Below are 17,498 nucleotides of genomic sequence, written 5' to 3'. Positions count from 1 at the left end.
ACACACACACACACACACACCATCCTACAGAAGCATCTCTCAAGTAAGATTAAAAACAAAGTCTGATAGAAAACTGAGCTGAATGTGAATATCAGCAAATGGTCTATCATCACCTTTAATCAGAAAAATAGCGCAGATTTAAGAAAAACGCTCTAACTTGTCAGTCAGATTCCATTTATTCCATTTACACGTGTAGAAAATATATTAAGGCTTACTTTCAGCTACATGAACTTTCTAGCTCTGTAATTGCATGCATGCTCTGATTCATGAGCAGGCTGTGGAACAGCCCTTTTTATAAAGTACTGTATTTTCTACGGACTCCCAAAATTGCCACTGTACATCTCTGCTGTGAACCAAAACTTCAGTTTTCTACTTCATAATCTCTCAGAGCCTATTTTGTTATTCTTCTTTCCAGTTATACCACATGCTGAAGTTCTGCACATTGGAGATTGGAGTTTAAAGATGAAAACAGTACAAATGTAGGGTTTTTCTGCCAGACTTGACAAAGAGGCTGGTGTAAATTCAGTCAGGCCATCCCTCCCCTTGAGTGACACTGGAAGTGAAGTGATATTATCAACAGAACAATCTGAGCTTTTGTTCCCAATAGAAATATTTTCTCTTCTTTGGATACTCTTCAGAACATTTTGTTCCCTCCCTCTCTCCTTACAGAAGACAGTTTACAAACAAGCAGAAGAGCTACTCAATGAAATGCATACTTCGAGTCACCACTGACATATGCCATAAAAATCAGCAGCAGCCTCCCAGCAACACAGCGCCGCAAACAGAAGCTACTTTATTACAGCAAAAAGGAGTCAGATTCTGCCACTTTGAAAAACAAGCTTGTATTCAACATTCCATCTGATACCCAGCAGTTAATGGTCATTATTGACGAGTGGTTTGATAAAATAACGTTTATTCACTATGATGAATTGAAAACAGTAACACAGGACATATTAATACACACAAATAATTGCTCTTCCAGAGAAACAATTCATGAAAGCAAAGGAAAGAATAAAAAAAGGACTCCTGAGCTAGAATATCACACTTTGTTTTATAAAAACACATGTGAATCCTGCACTCGAGCAAGACCCGTTCTTTCACTCAGCTTTCTCTGGTATTTCCCCATGAGATGTAATTCTACAAAATGGAATACGAGAGACCTTTAAGATTATACACAGCAAATACCACAGTATTGAGATGAAAGTGCAAAGTGAGTTTTTTGCAGTGACAACTGTAATCAAACAGGAATTAACTTAAACTGGTTACATCACATCCTTCAAGCTTCCACCAAGCCTCGAGATCCTCTCTAGGACAACTCAAAGCAGCACACAGTAACTATGTGGTTAATTAATAATCATCAGGTGGTTCAACCACTCCTGCTGCTTGTAGTTCCCTAGGAATAACATGTGAGCTGAAAGAATCGAGCAACTCATCTCTACTGAAGGGGCTTATTGAGATCTAAGCAGATCAGAAGAAGCCACTACATGAACTCATTAAGTCCACAGAAAACAGATATAACACTAAAATTCAGCAAAGATGAATGAAAGAAAAAAGCAAAAACTTCTGCTGCAATTAGCAGTGAGATCAGAAGACACATCTATAGCCTCAGAAAACCCTTGAGTTACTAACATCTAACATAGTAGAGTTCACTTGCATAGCAAGATACAAAGGACATTCTTGAATTCAATGCAATTCAACTCAATTCCTCAATTTCAAAGTCTCATTCTTAGGAGTTATCATGTAGGCATCACATATTCCAAATGAAATACTTCAAAAATAGGCATGAAAACAAAATGTATCTGTGTATGTGTATCTTCCCACAAAAGGAACCTAGTTCCAGGAGATAAATCTAAAACTGAAAAGATCTAGTCTAAAATAGAAAAGATTTGCTGAGAATGTCGAAAATATTTATGGTGGTTTTACATCTGTCATTATGCAGCATCAGCATTTTAAACAAAACATAAACCTCAGTAATAATGAAACTGATAAAACTATTTTCATTCCAAATTATTGTTTTGGGAAACATTTTTTAAAAAAAAAAAAAAAAAAAAAAAGGATTACCTAGGATTCGAATTCAGGTCTTCAAGTTCAGCACAACCATAAGAACCACAGCTTGGTTAACTTATTAAATAAAATGGTACAATACAAAGCTAGATGCTTAAATGCACAAGTACTAGAAGAACCACTTAGGGTGCCACATAAGTCTCATTACTGATACCTGACATCAAAACAGTGATACTCATTCTGTTTTTACTAAATTTGAATAATCAGTATTAATTGATACTCTATAATAAACAAAAATTAGAAAGTAGCTGGAAACATCAGAAGTTATGGCCTGAGTAAGAAACCCGAAGGACATAAGCATACGAGAAAGGAAAAAGAAACCTTCTCAGGGAGAAAGCAGCGCTTTACTATTTCTGGTTCATTTACCCTTCCAGTATCAGTCAGGCACAAGATGCTGTGTAATATTTGTGTTAAAGTTCTGAAGTATTTAATAATCACGTGCAGCTTACTTGAAGATAATTAAATCTGTTTCATCCCAATCACCACGTAAAAGCTCTAAAGGAAAGTACCTCAAAGCTTTATCACTAATAGTAGTTAAATGGCAATGTCAAAATAGTGAAAAACATGGGAGGCAGATGACACTCAAAACAACTACGGCCGTTCTGGGTAAGGCATTCTCTTCCAACAAACGGAAAACAGGCCGGACACCTGTATGCACAGCTCATTAATATTAACTAGACTTGATGGCTAGATCTGTTTTTCTGAGCTACATTTCTACTTACAATACACTGCTTATAATCCCAAATTACAAGCACTTCAGAGTCATGAATAAATGTGAAATGAATGGATCCATTCTCCATTTTTTAATACATGTATGCATACATTCAAAAATGAACAAAAAAACCTTGGGTTTTATGTTCAGTTTAGCTCATCTGACTTAAGTCAGAGCTGACATACACATGGACAATCTTGACTTTTACTACACCATCCAGCATCTCTCTGTCCTGGTGCTGACTGACCAGCAGACAATGAATTTCATGGAGGGAAAAAAAATGCTTTCTGCTTATATAGCTTCAGAGTCACTAGTATCAACACATGGAAAGTACTGAACTGTAACTTTGAGGGATGGTTTTACAAGACAGCAGAGACAACAAACTTAACTTGAAACCAGAAGATGAAATCTCGCTACTCTATTCTGACTATATACTCTCCTTTGTTCTGTATTTCTGGCTCTTGTCTGTCACAAAGTTAGGTTGGCTAGCTACGTTTGCAGAGCACCGTTCATGACTTATGTTATCTCAGCTACATGAGACATTGGTGGGGTGAAATCTTCGTGAAACATCAAACTTGGACATTACACTACTAAACCAGCAAAAATCAGCTCTGTCAGCCTCTCTGCAAGCCCTTCACAAACCTTTTGCCCTTCTCTGGACCTGCTCCAGTACCTCCATGTCCTTTTCGCACAGAGGTACCCAAAACTGAACACAGTACTTGAGGTGAGGCCTCACCAATGCCGAGTACAGGGGCAGGATGGCTTCCCTAGTCCTGTTCACCACACCATTCTGTTGTAGGTGTTAAAAGGCAGAACCTCGTTGTTTAAATTTAAATAATAATTATTTAAATAAATAAATACAAAGCATTTAGTATATTTTGATATATATTTTACTAGTTTCTTCTATGAAAGGAAAAGTTATTTTGCTTTGCTCTTTGTATCTTTTGAGTTTCCACATAGATAAACAGGAGGCATTACTTCTGAATCAACCTACGCAATAATTGAAAACTGAATCAGAAATGTGTTGACATACCTCTCATGTCCATTATTGACACGCAATACAGGTTTTATAGGAAAAACCCTAAACGTGCACTGAAAACTGAACTAGTTCAAAACGTCAAAGACATTTTAAAATATCAAAGCCATTATAAAATTGGTGCTTAGCATAAATAATTCATAACAACTTTAATAATCTTAGAAATTTAATGTTTTAACAATCAATGAATACTCTTGAAAACACTGATTAGCACTCCCAAATAAAGCGACATTATCATATTAATACATCAAAGCACCATGATGCAGGTATAGGAAAAATGTAGAAGAGAAAGAAAAGGAAAGTAATCTACCTAGAAAACAGAGATGTGATAGGAATAGACCATCTAGAGCTCAGTAATTAATGTATAGCATAGGATAGAGCAGGATAGAATTAGAATTTAGACAGTTCAGTCAGACCTACTAAGATCATCTAGTCCAGCTGCCTGAACACATGAGGGCTTAACAAAAGTTAAAGCGTTTTATTAAGGGTATTATCCAAACTTGTCTTTAACCAGTGACACGCACAGGGCATCAACCATCTCACTAGGAAGTTCTAGTGTTTTAACACCCACTCATCTGATTTTTCCTCATGCCCAGTCTGACAGGAGAAAAGCCCAGCACCTTCTTCTGCTTCCTCTCCTTGGATAAAAGACCTCACTGCAGAGAGCAGTGAAGTTGCCCCTAAGCCTCCTCTTCTCCCAGCTGGGCACACTGAGTGCTTTCAGCCTCTTCTCACAAGACATGGCTTCCAAATCTATTATCAGCTTGGTTTCCCTACTCTGGAAGCTTTCAAGAACCTTAACATCCTTTTTATAATCTAAAGACCAGAACTGCATGCAATACTCCATATGAAGCTGCATCATTAACAAACATAGCCAGAGAATCACCACTACTTATATTGTGTTTAATACACTTAAAGATGCAGTTTGTTCCTTGGCTGCCGGGGCACACTCCTGGCTCATGCTGAGCCTGCTGTCACTAACACCCCCAGATCTCTCTTTGCAAGGGAGAGAGTCACTTTGAAAGTGACTCTCCAGTCACTTTCCTCCCAGGCTGCTTACAGTATTACTCCATCACAGGTGCTAGACTTGCCATTTACTCTTATTGAACTTCATACCTCAGAAGCAAAAAGAGCATCCTACTTATAAAATAGACTAATCTCTTAGTTTCTGTGTCGCTACAGATGAGTCTTCTTGTATCTCTTGTCAAGATACAAGAGTCAAGAGTGCTCTCTTTTCTCTCCTGTAACTCATGATAGGACTAGAAGGAATGTCTTCAAGCTGTCCAGGGAAGGTTCAGACTGGACATTAGGAAACACTACTACTCTGAAAGAGTGGTCAAGGCAGTGGAATGGGCTGCCCAGGGAGGTGGTGGAGTCACCAATCCTGGAGGTGCTCAAGGAATATTTGGATGTTGTGTTGAGGGCCATGGTTTAGTGAGAACTATTGATGATGGGTGGATGGTTAGACTGGGTGATCTTGTGGGGTCTTTTCCAACCTGGATGATTCTATGATTCTAAGATTTTCACAGTGTTCTCCACTAGGACATCTCAGTACATTTCTTAGGTCAAGCACGCTTTTAAGGCTTTAATAGTACAAAGCACTCTCAACTGACAGAACCCCTGTGGTAGAACTGTTGTTTTCCATCACCTATTTAGAGCTCATCAACATCAAGACCCTTAGAAATAAAAAGTACTGAGCTCAGCCCCAGTTGCAGAAACTCCCTATATATACTATCCAACTATGTCTTTCTAAGTGTGTCTAAATGTGTTTTTTGAGCCTGAATTTGGGGGAACAGAAAAGTTCCCTCAGAATACTATTTTGACCTGTAATTCCAGACTAAGAACCATCTAAGCATTAACTTTATGATTAACTTGTTATGGAGACAAATATTACTCTCTTAAAAGCAGTAACTGAATGATGGTTAAAATGACACTGCAGTAACTGCACACAAGGTTGTGAGAGTACTGTAATGAAGATACAAATACAATTATAGAATAGCTAGTGTTGGAAGGGACCTTAATCATTTAATTTCAACCCTTCTGCCTTGGGTAGGTTTGCTACCCACCAGATCATGCCTCAGATTCTCACATGTGGATGCTGAAGCTTCCACCTAGAATCAATAAGGTGTCAACTAATTAAGACATCTGCTTAGTATGTTTCCTAATTAAGACACTCCACACAATCTGTAACTACCTTGGACAATCAGGTAATAACATAGTTCAAAGACAAAGACAATGGCTGCTATAGCGAGTACAATTCTCCAGCCCCACATAATCCACACAAACCATTCACTAGCACTCACCACACCCACTGGTGAGCAGGTAAACATCCTATATCAGCAACAAAACTATTCTATTCTTTCGTTCATTGGTACTGCACAGTGAGCTCACTATAGGAAGTGATCAATACAAACTTCAGTGCAACAAGCAAGCGTGGATCATAGCAACAACAGCAATCATTTGAACAGCTTCAAATGTTAGCATAAGGTCATTCAGAGACTACAGAATTGTCTGTAGTGTGCTTTTCTTCTACTTGCATTTATAGCTCTATGATCATTATTCCTCCTTCTAACTTCGTAAAAACAAGTTTGTCAGCCACATTTCTCTTTTTCCAATTGTCCCTCTTGTTCTCCTGTCATAAATTAACAGTACAATCCCTGACGACTCCCACGGAGCTAGGTAAGAAAAAATTGACTGCAAAATTGCTGTTAGGACCCAGATGCCAGCCTCATTCAAGCATGACAAACAAGCAAAAGCACTGAAACACACAGTTTAGATACATAGCATAACAACATGCTAGGTGAAAGGTATGAGAATACTGAACTCCTTCTCCTTGTCCACAAGGGGAAAGGCTTGAGCAGCATAAACATCCTCTTGAGCAACACCTGTTTTCACAACTTGCCACAATAAATGCTATGGCATTTATCATCCCAATATACTTTCTGAAGAATGGAGACTGCTGAAGAGAGAAAATCTGACAAAGTACGGCTAGACTATCTTTGTCAACAGATTCTACGTTGATAATGAGGTGGGATTTAAACCAGAGTCACTATGCAACAGTGACCAGTCTAAAGAAAATCAGCCACAGGGATGTGGAAAAGTATCCCTAAGAGCACGATACCCAGGAGCACACTTTCCCTGTAAAAGCAATGCAAGCAGAAGCTCATCTTAGGCACTGTTCGTGCACTTGTTCAGTGTGGGGGGGGAAAAAAAAGGAGGAAAGCCACATGCAGAGGAAAAGATACAATCTCACCAGGAAGCACAGAAATACGATTAAATAAGAAGCACATCTGGAGTGCTGAAGTGAATGGATAAAACACTCTCGCAGAAAGACAGACTGTGAAAGTGAGGAGGAGGGTGCGTACTCCACACAACGGAGCGTATCATATGCAGCTTTGCTCTGCTTTACACAACAGACACAACCTGCAAACACACTTGTGACTGCGTATTACACTACGTTTTTCTTCTGTGAGAATGGTCAAACATTGGAGCAGATTGCCATTGAGCCTTCATTTGTCTTCATTTGTGGAGCTTTTCAAAAGCTGCCTGGATATACCCTGAGGAATCTAATCAAATGTCAAAGCTGGATTTAAGTTTCAAATCGATCTTTGAGCAACAGGCTGGTACAGGCAAATTTTTCAGTTAAAAATCTATATTATTGCATGATATTCTGTGGCATTTTCCTGTGATTTTCCTGGGCTTGGCTGAAAGAGCAAGACATACAATCCACAATGCACTCATTCGCAGCTCAATTCTTGGTACAATGGCAAATGTCTTTTCTTTCAATTCTATCTATGGTAAAAGAAAAAAAATGAGAAAAAAAAAAACCCTAAAAACTTCTCCAAACTGAAAGTGCCTCCCTTTACAGGCAAAACATTAGGGAAGAAAATACACAGCCTGATTTTCCAACCATAGTGAAATTCAGAAAGCAATTTAAGAAATTCAGTCATAGGTGCAGGTAAACTCTGTCAGGAATTCCAACTACAAAAAAGAAGTGAACAAAAAAAATGTGAAACTCTTATTGTTAAGCTATAAAGGAGAGGAACAACAAAAAAATCCACATGTAATTCTCACTACTATTCCATCTTCCAGGCATAAACAGCCATCCAACAATGTTCTCCATCAAAGAAACATGCAAATGAATACAAGACGCTGTCACTGGCACAAACATTAGTCTCCATTAGGTCCCAAGTTGAGTTCAAGTCTGGTTTTCTAGAGTAAGAGCTACTTCAAGTTTTTAACGAATTTTTAAGCTGCAAGTACCACAGCCTGTCTCACTAGGAATAAGCAGACACAGCAACAGACAACCCATGCAAATGATATCTCAGATTTTAATCCCGGTATAGAATATGTCTACAAATAACATCTGGGTCAGGGAAACAACACTCAGCACCACAAGCAGGAGAATGTGACATGGAATCTTCTGCTATTAACAAAAACTGTCTTTGCTGAAAGGGTAAAAGGAATGCTATAGGAATTAAATACACTCCTCAGCAACAGTAAGTACAGTACAATCCGGATGGCTGTACTTCCCATAAGTGATCTGAAAGACACACGTTTCATGCTGGAAATCCTGGAACTTCTAGAAGAATAAATTTCAAGACCATAAAAACTGAGCGCTTCTACTTTGTCAGACTTATTCAGTTGTACTAGTGATCTCTTTCTGCTTCATATTATAAAATTCCACTCAAAACACAACACCCTGACTGGCCATAGAACTAAGAATGTGATTCATCCTGTTGACCTGTCTTGCCTGTCCTCATCCAGGAACAGACTATCCGATACCAATGTTGGTATCCCAAAGTAATGCACACATGGACACACACATCACTCTCAAAGTAATACCTCCTGTTTATTTCCAAGGAAACCCAGCAGATGTAAAAAGCATAGTAACACTCCCACAGAGCAAATTCTCAGCTTCAAAATACCATTTGTCAACAGTCACCACCAGTAACTATGCATTTTCAGCAGACATGAACAAGAGCCTGCACGCCACACTCATAAAAGCATGCAATAGTAGAGGTGACCCATTGTTTCACAGCTGCCATGATGGCATCGCTGTTAGTAAAACGTTGCTGATGCAGTCCATCCTTTATCAGCCCCAACAGACAGAAGTCAGGAGGCACTAAATCTGTACTACGTAATGGGACAGTCCAGCCAAGATTCACAATGTGCTCTACAGTCTTCAAACACGTATGGGAGCTCTCATGCTGTTTTCTTCTCAGGACTGACTCCAGAAGTTGACACCTTCAGCTTAGTCATTATCATGATGTAAAGGTAACAGTTGACAGTCTATCTGGTTTCCATGAAATCTGGAAAGATCACCCCTTTTTCATCCCAAAAACCAGCACACATCACAGTGCACCTTGAAATTCTTTGTTCAATGAGGAGTTTGCATGTTGCCACTCCATGGACTGCAGCTTTGATTCCAGCTCATAGTGGTAGCAGCACTTCTTATCATCAGTAATGGTGTGATCTAGAAAACAGTCACCTTTAGCATAGTATTGGTTCAACAGGTCCTGACAAACTTGCATATGGTGTTTTTTCTGTTCCTAGGTGAGCATCTGTGAGACCCGCTTGGCACAAACTCGGTGATATTCCAATGTTACCACCATTGTTTCCAGTGCATTGAAGATCCTATTCAGTTCTGTACAAGTTCTCTGGTCATAGTATTTTGATTCATGTGGATGAACAGATCAAGATGCACTTCATTTTGTGGTGTGACAGCTGAGCATGCCAGACCGCACATGTGTGTATATATATATATAGATAGATAGATTATAAACACACACAAACACACATGTACTTAGCTGAGGATGCTCTTTACCATGAAATATGGCCTGCACAGCACCTCATAAAATATGAAATACTTGACAGCACTGAAATCTATTCTATTGAAAGAACCAAAATAAATAAATAAATAAAATAACTCTTGTAACGGAATAATCATAGAAACCTAGAATTGTCTGAGTTGGAAGCAACCCTTAATGGTCATCTAGGCCAACTTCCCTACAATAAAAAAGCACATCTACAGCTAGATCAGGTTGCTCAGAGCCCTACCCAGTTTGATCTTGATTGTCTCCAGGGACAGGGTGTCCACCACATCTCCGAGCAACCTATTCCCGTGTCAATACCCTTACAACAAAAAACTTTTTCATTATATCCAATCTAACTCTCTCATTTTAGTTTGAAACCATTTCCCCCTGTCCTGTTAAAATAGACCTTGATAAAGTGACGGTTTCCTTCTTTTCTTATACCTCTCCTTTAGGTACTCAAAGGCTGCTACCAGGTCACCTCAGAGCCTTCTCTTTTCCAGCCTGAACAGCCCCAGATCCCTCAGCCTGTCCTCAAAGGAGAGGTGTTCCATTCCTTGGATCATTTTTGTGCCCCTCCTGTGATTACAAACCAATTTTTCATGTCTGCAGTGGAAGTAATGGTTGGTGTGGCTGTTGTTCGTAGCAGGAAACAGGCCAACTCTGCAGTGCTCAACAAGGCACCTTGCCAAGGCCACTTGCCTCTGCTGCATCACTCCCAGAGCAATTTGCTGCACAGCATAGGAAATGCTCCTACAGAAAGGTACATTGCTGGACTACCAAGTGCCAGGGGACTGCTGAAACAGACAGAAGGAATAAGAGGTGATTATGTTCCCTACTGTGTGATAGACAATCTTCAAAGTGACTTAAGGATGATTCATAAATATTAAGACTCTTGATACCTTAATATAAGAACCATTATGTAGACGTAAAAGCCATTATCGTTGATCCAGCTGACTGAATGCTACTCTTACCGTTACACTGAAAACTCAGCTACTTATTAACCTTACCCTTCTTTCCTCAGCTTTCTATTACATATATATATACTTTGCAGAAATCTTTCAAGTATCTTTATTTCCCCATGCTTGTTTTACAATGCTATCTAACCCAGCATAGGAAAAAAAAAAACAAAAACCCTACAACTGTTTGTTAGTAGTTTAGACCAAATTAGAAATGAAAAATAGACAGCATTTTCTACTCTGAAAGAGAAAACAACCACTTGTCTCTTTCTTTGTAACATCCATGATTATTCTCCATCGGCTTCCTTCACTCCTATTCACTGACAGAATCACCAAGGTTGGAAGAGACCTCCAAGATCATCTGATTAAAACATCTACTTGCAACCAGTATTTCCCGCTATACCATGTCCCTCAGTACATCTAAATGTTTCTTGATTATCTCCACGGATGGTGACTCAACCACCTCCCTGGACACTGGTATTCCAGTGCCTGACCACTCTTTCAGAGAATAATTTTTCCTAATATGCAACCTGAACCTCTCCTGGTGCAACCTGAGGCTATTCCCTCTAGTCCTACTGCTAGATACGCAGAAGAGGCCAATCCCCACCTCACCACAACCTCCTTTCAGGTAGTTGTAGAGAATGATAAGGTCTACCCCTGAGCCTCTACTCCAGACTGAACAATCCCAGTTCCTGCAGCTACTCCTCCTAAGACTTATACTCCAGACCCCTAACCAGTTTTGCTGCGCTTCTCTGGACCCTGGTCCAGGTCCTTGGTGTCTCTCTTGCACTGAGGGGCCCAAAACTGAACACAGTATTCAAGATGCAGCCTCATCAGAGCTGAACACAGAGGGATGATACTTCCCTGCTCCCACTAGCAATGCTATTTCTGGTACCAGCCAGGATGCCATTGGCCTTCTCGGCTACCTGGGCACACTGCTGGCTCCTGTTCAGCTGAGCACTGACCAACACTCCCACATCCACTTCTTCAACACTTTCTTCCAGCAATTCTGTCCCAAACCTGTAGCACCGCCTACAGTTGTTGGGGCCAAAGTGCAGGACCCAGCATTTATTCATGTTGAACCCCATCCAATTTGGCTCAAACCAGCAATCCAGAGTGTCCAGATCCCTCTGGATGACCTTCCTGCTCCCAGGCAGATAACACTTCCTCCCAGTTCAGTGCCATCTGCAAAATTACTGAGGATATAGGTCACCCGTAAGAATATGAAACAGGAAGGCCCGAATACTGACCCTTGGGGAACACCATTTGTGACTGGGTGCCAGCTGGATTTAACACATTCACCACCCACTACTGTTCACAAGCTCTGAACTTTCCAGATCTGAATTCTCAAAGCCTGTGGATACCAAGACGTTAGCAAACAAATATGAATTTCAAAATTACACATTTTAACAGGACTTAAGATGCATGTCTGAAAACGTCACACTAAAATCAATAAATTGCCTACTACTTATTTCAAATCAATACAGGAACTGCTAAACTAGACTAGGCTGCGAGCAATCTAATTTAATAACCTAGCGTTTTCCTTTCAGCAGTAAATAGCAAATGCTTCAAAGGAACACACCAAACAAACAAGAACAAAACAAAATTAAATTGATCCTATCAAATATCCTGCCCATAAGAGAATTTGTGTTTTAAAGTATGCTTTACATGTTTAATTATTTTCATCTAAATATGACACTTTGCCTAAAAGAACAGACTAATTCCTCTGCTCTGTACATTAGATGTAGCAATTCTGTTACTACAAAATGCATAGGGCTATTCCAGCAGAAAACTGTTAATCAGCTGAGTAGAGCTGTTAGTGTTTGACTGCGTTAGTCCATTCAACTTCCCCAAGTGCCAAATCCTAAAAAAGAGTATTGGGTCAACCACTTTTTGTGATAGATGAGCTTACATAAGGCAAGAAAGGAAGCCTTACAAGGCTGAAAAAGACTGCTGAATGGAGCAGAATTATCATTACACTAACTTAGAATTTAGTTTTTAAGAGACTTAGGCTATGGCTGTATCATAGTCTGAGCCAGCCTAAATCACAACAGCTGCAACATCACCCTCCTCTTCTGCCCATTCATATACTTTTGCCCCGTTCCTGTGCAATACTGCTGTGTATTTGAGTCAGTAACCATTTCAGAAGGTTCAGCCCACCAAATAAAAACATCCATTGTTTTATGCAGCTGATACTTTCCACTGAGTTCCTGCCTTAGAGATATGCAAAGGAATTAAGACCGCACAACTTGAGTAAGCTGGCAAGGAGAAACACCTACTAAGATTACTTTTGAAAGCATCTATGGTTTTGTCCTATTTGTTTAACTTAAGCTCATTTGCAATCTACCTTTTTGGTAACAGTTTAATGTTTCCTTCTGAACACAACGGAGAAGCTAATCCTACTCTTCTTAACTTGCATTTACAATCATTTTTGGATTCATGCTGTAAAGGCACCTAACATGCAGATCTGAAGGTCCATACAGATCTCCAGAAGACTCAGAGGGACCCTGGTGTTAAAGGTTCATCATGTTTCCAGTAGAAGTAGAGCAGGGAGGTGCTAGAGATGCTGGGAAATCCCAGCTTTTATCTGCAGAAGCAACCAGCAGAGCGTGCTAGACCTGCACTGCTGACTTGCCTGAGTATCCACACAGTAAAGCAGTGACCGAGTGGCTACTGCTGTGATTGCTCACTGGATTGGATAGACAATAAACCTTCATTTTCTGACAAAATGATTCTGGAAGAGTCACAAAGTTGCTGAAGTTTTACAGACTTTTGGCTCTGGCCTTCAGTGATACTAACAATAACAAACTACTGCTAAGGAATATGCTACTGAATTAATACAAGTACCAGGCTTTAGTCTCAGCACGTCTTGCTGTTCTACTAACCCTTCATAAGTTAAGAAGTGTATTTACCACGACCCTGCTATGAAGCAAGTCATTTCAAGCTTATTAAAGCACTATGCTGAATTTTTGATCTCTTTATCCATTATTCCAACAATCAGCAAGACTGCACATATCACTGATGATTATTTCAAACAAAAATAAGATATGCTGAAATTTTAAATTGCATCCTTTCATTTTCAACTTGTCTTTGTAAAGTTAATATTCTTTTAACAATTATGAAATTGTCTAGATTTAAAGGTCCAAATAACAGATGTGAGTACATAAAAATCTATTACTTCATAGAATCACAGAAACATAGAATGGCTTGGGTTGGAAAGGACCCCAAGGATCATCAAGTTCCAGTCCTCCTAACAAAGGCAGAGCCACCAACCTCCAGATCTGGTACTAGACCAGGGCCCCATCCAACCTGGTCTTGAACACCTCCAGGGACAGAACATTCACAACCTCTCTGGGCAGCTTGTTCCAGCACCTCACCACTCTGTAAAGAACTTCCCCCTGACATCCAATCTAAACCTTCCCTCCTTAACCTTAAAAACATTCACCCTTGTCCTGTCACTATCTACTGAAGTAAAAAGTTGATTCTTCTCCTGTCTGTACTCCCCTTTAAAATACTGAAAAGCTGCAATGAGGTCTCCTTGCAACCTCCTCTTCTCCAGGCTGAAAAAAGCCAGCTCCCCTCAGCTAGTCTTCATAAGGGAAACGCTACACAGCTCTGATCATCTTCATAGCCTTCCTCTGGTCCCTCTGCAACAGCTCCACATCTTACCTGCATCAGGGGCCCCAGACCCCGATGCAGTACTCCAGATAGGGCTTCACAATGGCAGAGTAGAGAGGACTTCCTCCTCTACATGTACTTATCCTCAAAGTCTGAGACCTCTACTGCCAGGTTTTCAACACAAACAAGAAGAAAACTGGGAGCAAAAGCAGCTATTACCCACTGAAGATACAGTCTCCTCATGAGGTTGTTTCTGTTACATAAAATTTCGCTCAGCAACTCCAGCTTGCGTACTTTATCTTTTCTTCTTGCAACATGACATGGAAGAGAGCAGAAAGGCCGACAGTTCATGCTTGACATATTTAATTCCCCCAAAACAGGCAGAAGACAGGAAATAAAAAACCCATACTGAAAAGCTGAAGGATCTACTATGAGTTTTAAAAGTCTGCAGCCACATTTCTGGACGGCCACCTTAACAGAACATACTGTCCAATGAACAGCATTGAGAACACAGAGTACTAAGCAAAAATATGTTCAGACTTTCTGACAAGAAGTTCCTCTGATTTGAAGACATCCTGCAGAATTTTAAGTCTCTGATAAAAACCATTATTATTTCAGAATAATAGATAAATTAACAGAACAATATTCAAATTAACAAAACGAATGCTTAATAATGGAAGAATTAAAAATCCCATTTCCCCAAGCATTTCCATTTTATGCCTGACTGATTCATGTTACAGTACAAATGCCGACCAAAGTTCTTCACCCAAGCCAAATTAAGATTTACCTCCTATAAAGATTCCTCAACAAGGAACAAGGCAGACAATAATGTGGCAACCTCTTCTTCACAACTGAATACCTGCCTATTTTCTCCCTACACAGAATAATCCTAACACAACCCGCAGGAATGTAACTCCTTCCTCCCTCCTGAGTGATACACAGTAAAGAGGAATGGAGGAGGTATGGATGCAACATCACTTTAATTCTCCTTCCTACAGGAAATCCAAACTAAAAAACTATGAAAACACAGCATTACACAGTTCGACTATGGCATTAATTTACTACCTATAACAAAACTCATTATCTAAAAGAATCATATTATTTCATGCTTTTAGCACACCTTGATGTTTTGCTATTCATTTTTAATTACATCAGAAGAAATAAGCTAATAGTAAAATAGAAGTGTTAAAATTTAGCTTGAAACACTGGAAGCTGAAAAAACAGTTGAAATAATCCTGTGACCCAGACTGTATATTTCACTGTCTTTCTCTAAATACACCTGCGAAGTAGCATGCTTGGTTATGTCACATTACTGCTTCTAGTTCCCTAACAATTTGTACTGTGCACTGAAAATTCCTTTTATTTCAAATGGGACTGGTACCATGGAGCCAAAACATAAACAGAATAAAAAAAACTCAGAAATTTTGTCTTAATTTGAAAACCTTTTTAGTCCTTACCCAAGAATTAATAAGCTAAAGCAAACCTTTTATCTGTTCTCTGAAGGAAAGGCAAATGCATTTCTAAAGCAAATAGGCAAAGTTAATATGTTTGATCAGCACAATTCATGCTGAAGAATATGGTAACTTGTGCACCTGCATTATTTAGATGACATATAGATAGTCTGGCATACACAGAATTCATTAATAAAAATACATATTCCATTTTACAATCTTGTTGTAAGTAGCCTTTCAGTACATTCCCAGCCTTAGCTTATCCTCACCGAGATTTCCATCCTCAATTGTCAGCACCACTTCATCCATCAGCAAGGCCCGGAAATCCAGCTCTTCTTCACAGCACTTGGCCTTCAATGCTCTCAGGATCTCCTGCTGAGGGTAATCTTCTCTGATGCGACGGTCTGTTAAGAACCACAACCTGGGAGCAACTGAACTGCACATCTTGGTCTTCTCTTGCAACCTTCAAGGCTTCTTTCCAATGGAACTTCTAGATAGTAGAGAAGATGAGACTGTTAGAGTACACAGGCTCCTATGTTCATGTTCCCCACTGTCCTGAGTTCTACTGCCTTTGTACAAGTCAGCCCTTTTCAAAAGACCCGCAACCTCCAAGTGAGAAAGCAACATGTATGCCTAATCTGTAATTGAAGTAACAACAGAAATAAATCCATTTACATTCAGTGCTACTTACTAAGCGCTAGTCTCAGCTCCCACCCTAGTTTCATCCACAGGAAATAAACATTTGACATAATTACTGGTAGCAGCAGAACCATTCTTCTTTCCTGACAGCACTAAGAGGCATGAAAACATTCTGAATGGCCATCTTTGAAGGTGACAATTCCATCTTTTAGAGCTATTTACAGTTGTAAGGAATTGCCCAAGTGCATCCTTAAGTACCATTAAAACACCTGTGACAGAACCTATACAGCATACAGAAGACAGATTACACCGAATCTCTATAATAGGAAAATATCCCAGACAAAAGTGCATTAAAACAGAATCTTCCACAGTATTATTTCAAGACTGATTCAGTCTTACAAATACTTCACATCTACTGAGAAATATATTTGATATCATCCAGAACATTAGTGGAGAGCCAATGGAACAAGGAGCATCAATATAATGTTGAGAATATTAAATAGTAATATACATAGCCTACAGAAAATTAAAGATAATATCTGCAAAAGGGAAAATAACCTTTATATGCAAACGGCACTTACAAATTTAACACCAAATATAGAAAGAATGGTGATTTTTAAATTCAAAAATACATTCTTTTCCCCCACTAGTAAACCTATTTCTTAAACAACAACAAAGAAAAAAGAAGTTTTAAGTGGTCATTTTTAATCCTAATACCAAGAGCCATAATGGCAAAAAGCAATCTCTGAAGACTCCACCATTAGTTTTCCATAGCTTTGTTGAATTAGAAAGAGAAATAAAGCCAAGGACTAAAGCTCTTCCTACTAATAGACTGAAAGAAAGCAGAAGCTAGACAAAAGTAATCACAGATGCAGACCAGCCCTTGAGAGCAGGCAAGATGCTCAAACAACAACAGGATAAGGAGTATTTACTCCTTCTAAGGAAAAGGGCACAAGAGAGAATAGACTGTAAAGCATATCTTTTGTATCACAGTTTTGTTTTGTTTTGTTTTTCCCCTTCAAAGCAGCTGAAAGTGAAAAATGCAAGATGAGGGCTGGGCTAGCAGCAGCAGACTATTGACAGATCCTGCCTCACTTCTGGCTTTCTCAACAATGGATTTCTTCATATGGTAGTTTACAGAAAACTTTCTGGCACTACATCCTTAGGGGGAGGAGGAGGAGGAATGGAGAGAGGGAGGGAGGGATG

General features: G+C 39.4%; 1 protein-coding gene across 17 annotated transcripts in view; it reads right to left on the bottom strand.

The window, feature by feature from the left end:
• The window catches only part of RIMKLB (ribosomal modification protein rimK like family member B), a 53,101-nt gene that overhangs the window by 22,944 nt on the left and 12,659 nt on the right, over nt 1–17,498 (bottom strand). For all 17 annotated transcript variants that reach the window (XR_014945124.1, XR_014945129.1, XR_014945123.1 and 14 more), the window contains one exon: nt 15,923–16,143. Coding sequence is in view for 7 of the 17 variants with exons in the window: in XM_085544532.1 (XP_085400658.1) it covers nt 15,923–16,097 (175 nt within the window). In the remaining 10 variants the exon portion in view is untranslated. The remainder of the gene's footprint in view (nt 1–15,922; nt 16,144–17,498) is intronic.

The sequence above is a fragment of the Coturnix japonica genome, chromosome 1, assembly GCF_054131305.1.
Source record: "Coturnix japonica strain WE chromosome 1, WE-NBRP24, whole genome shotgun sequence".
NCBI lineage: Eukaryota > Metazoa > Chordata > Aves > Galliformes > Phasianidae > Coturnix > Coturnix japonica.
This window is presented reverse-complemented; position numbering and strand designations above follow the sequence as displayed.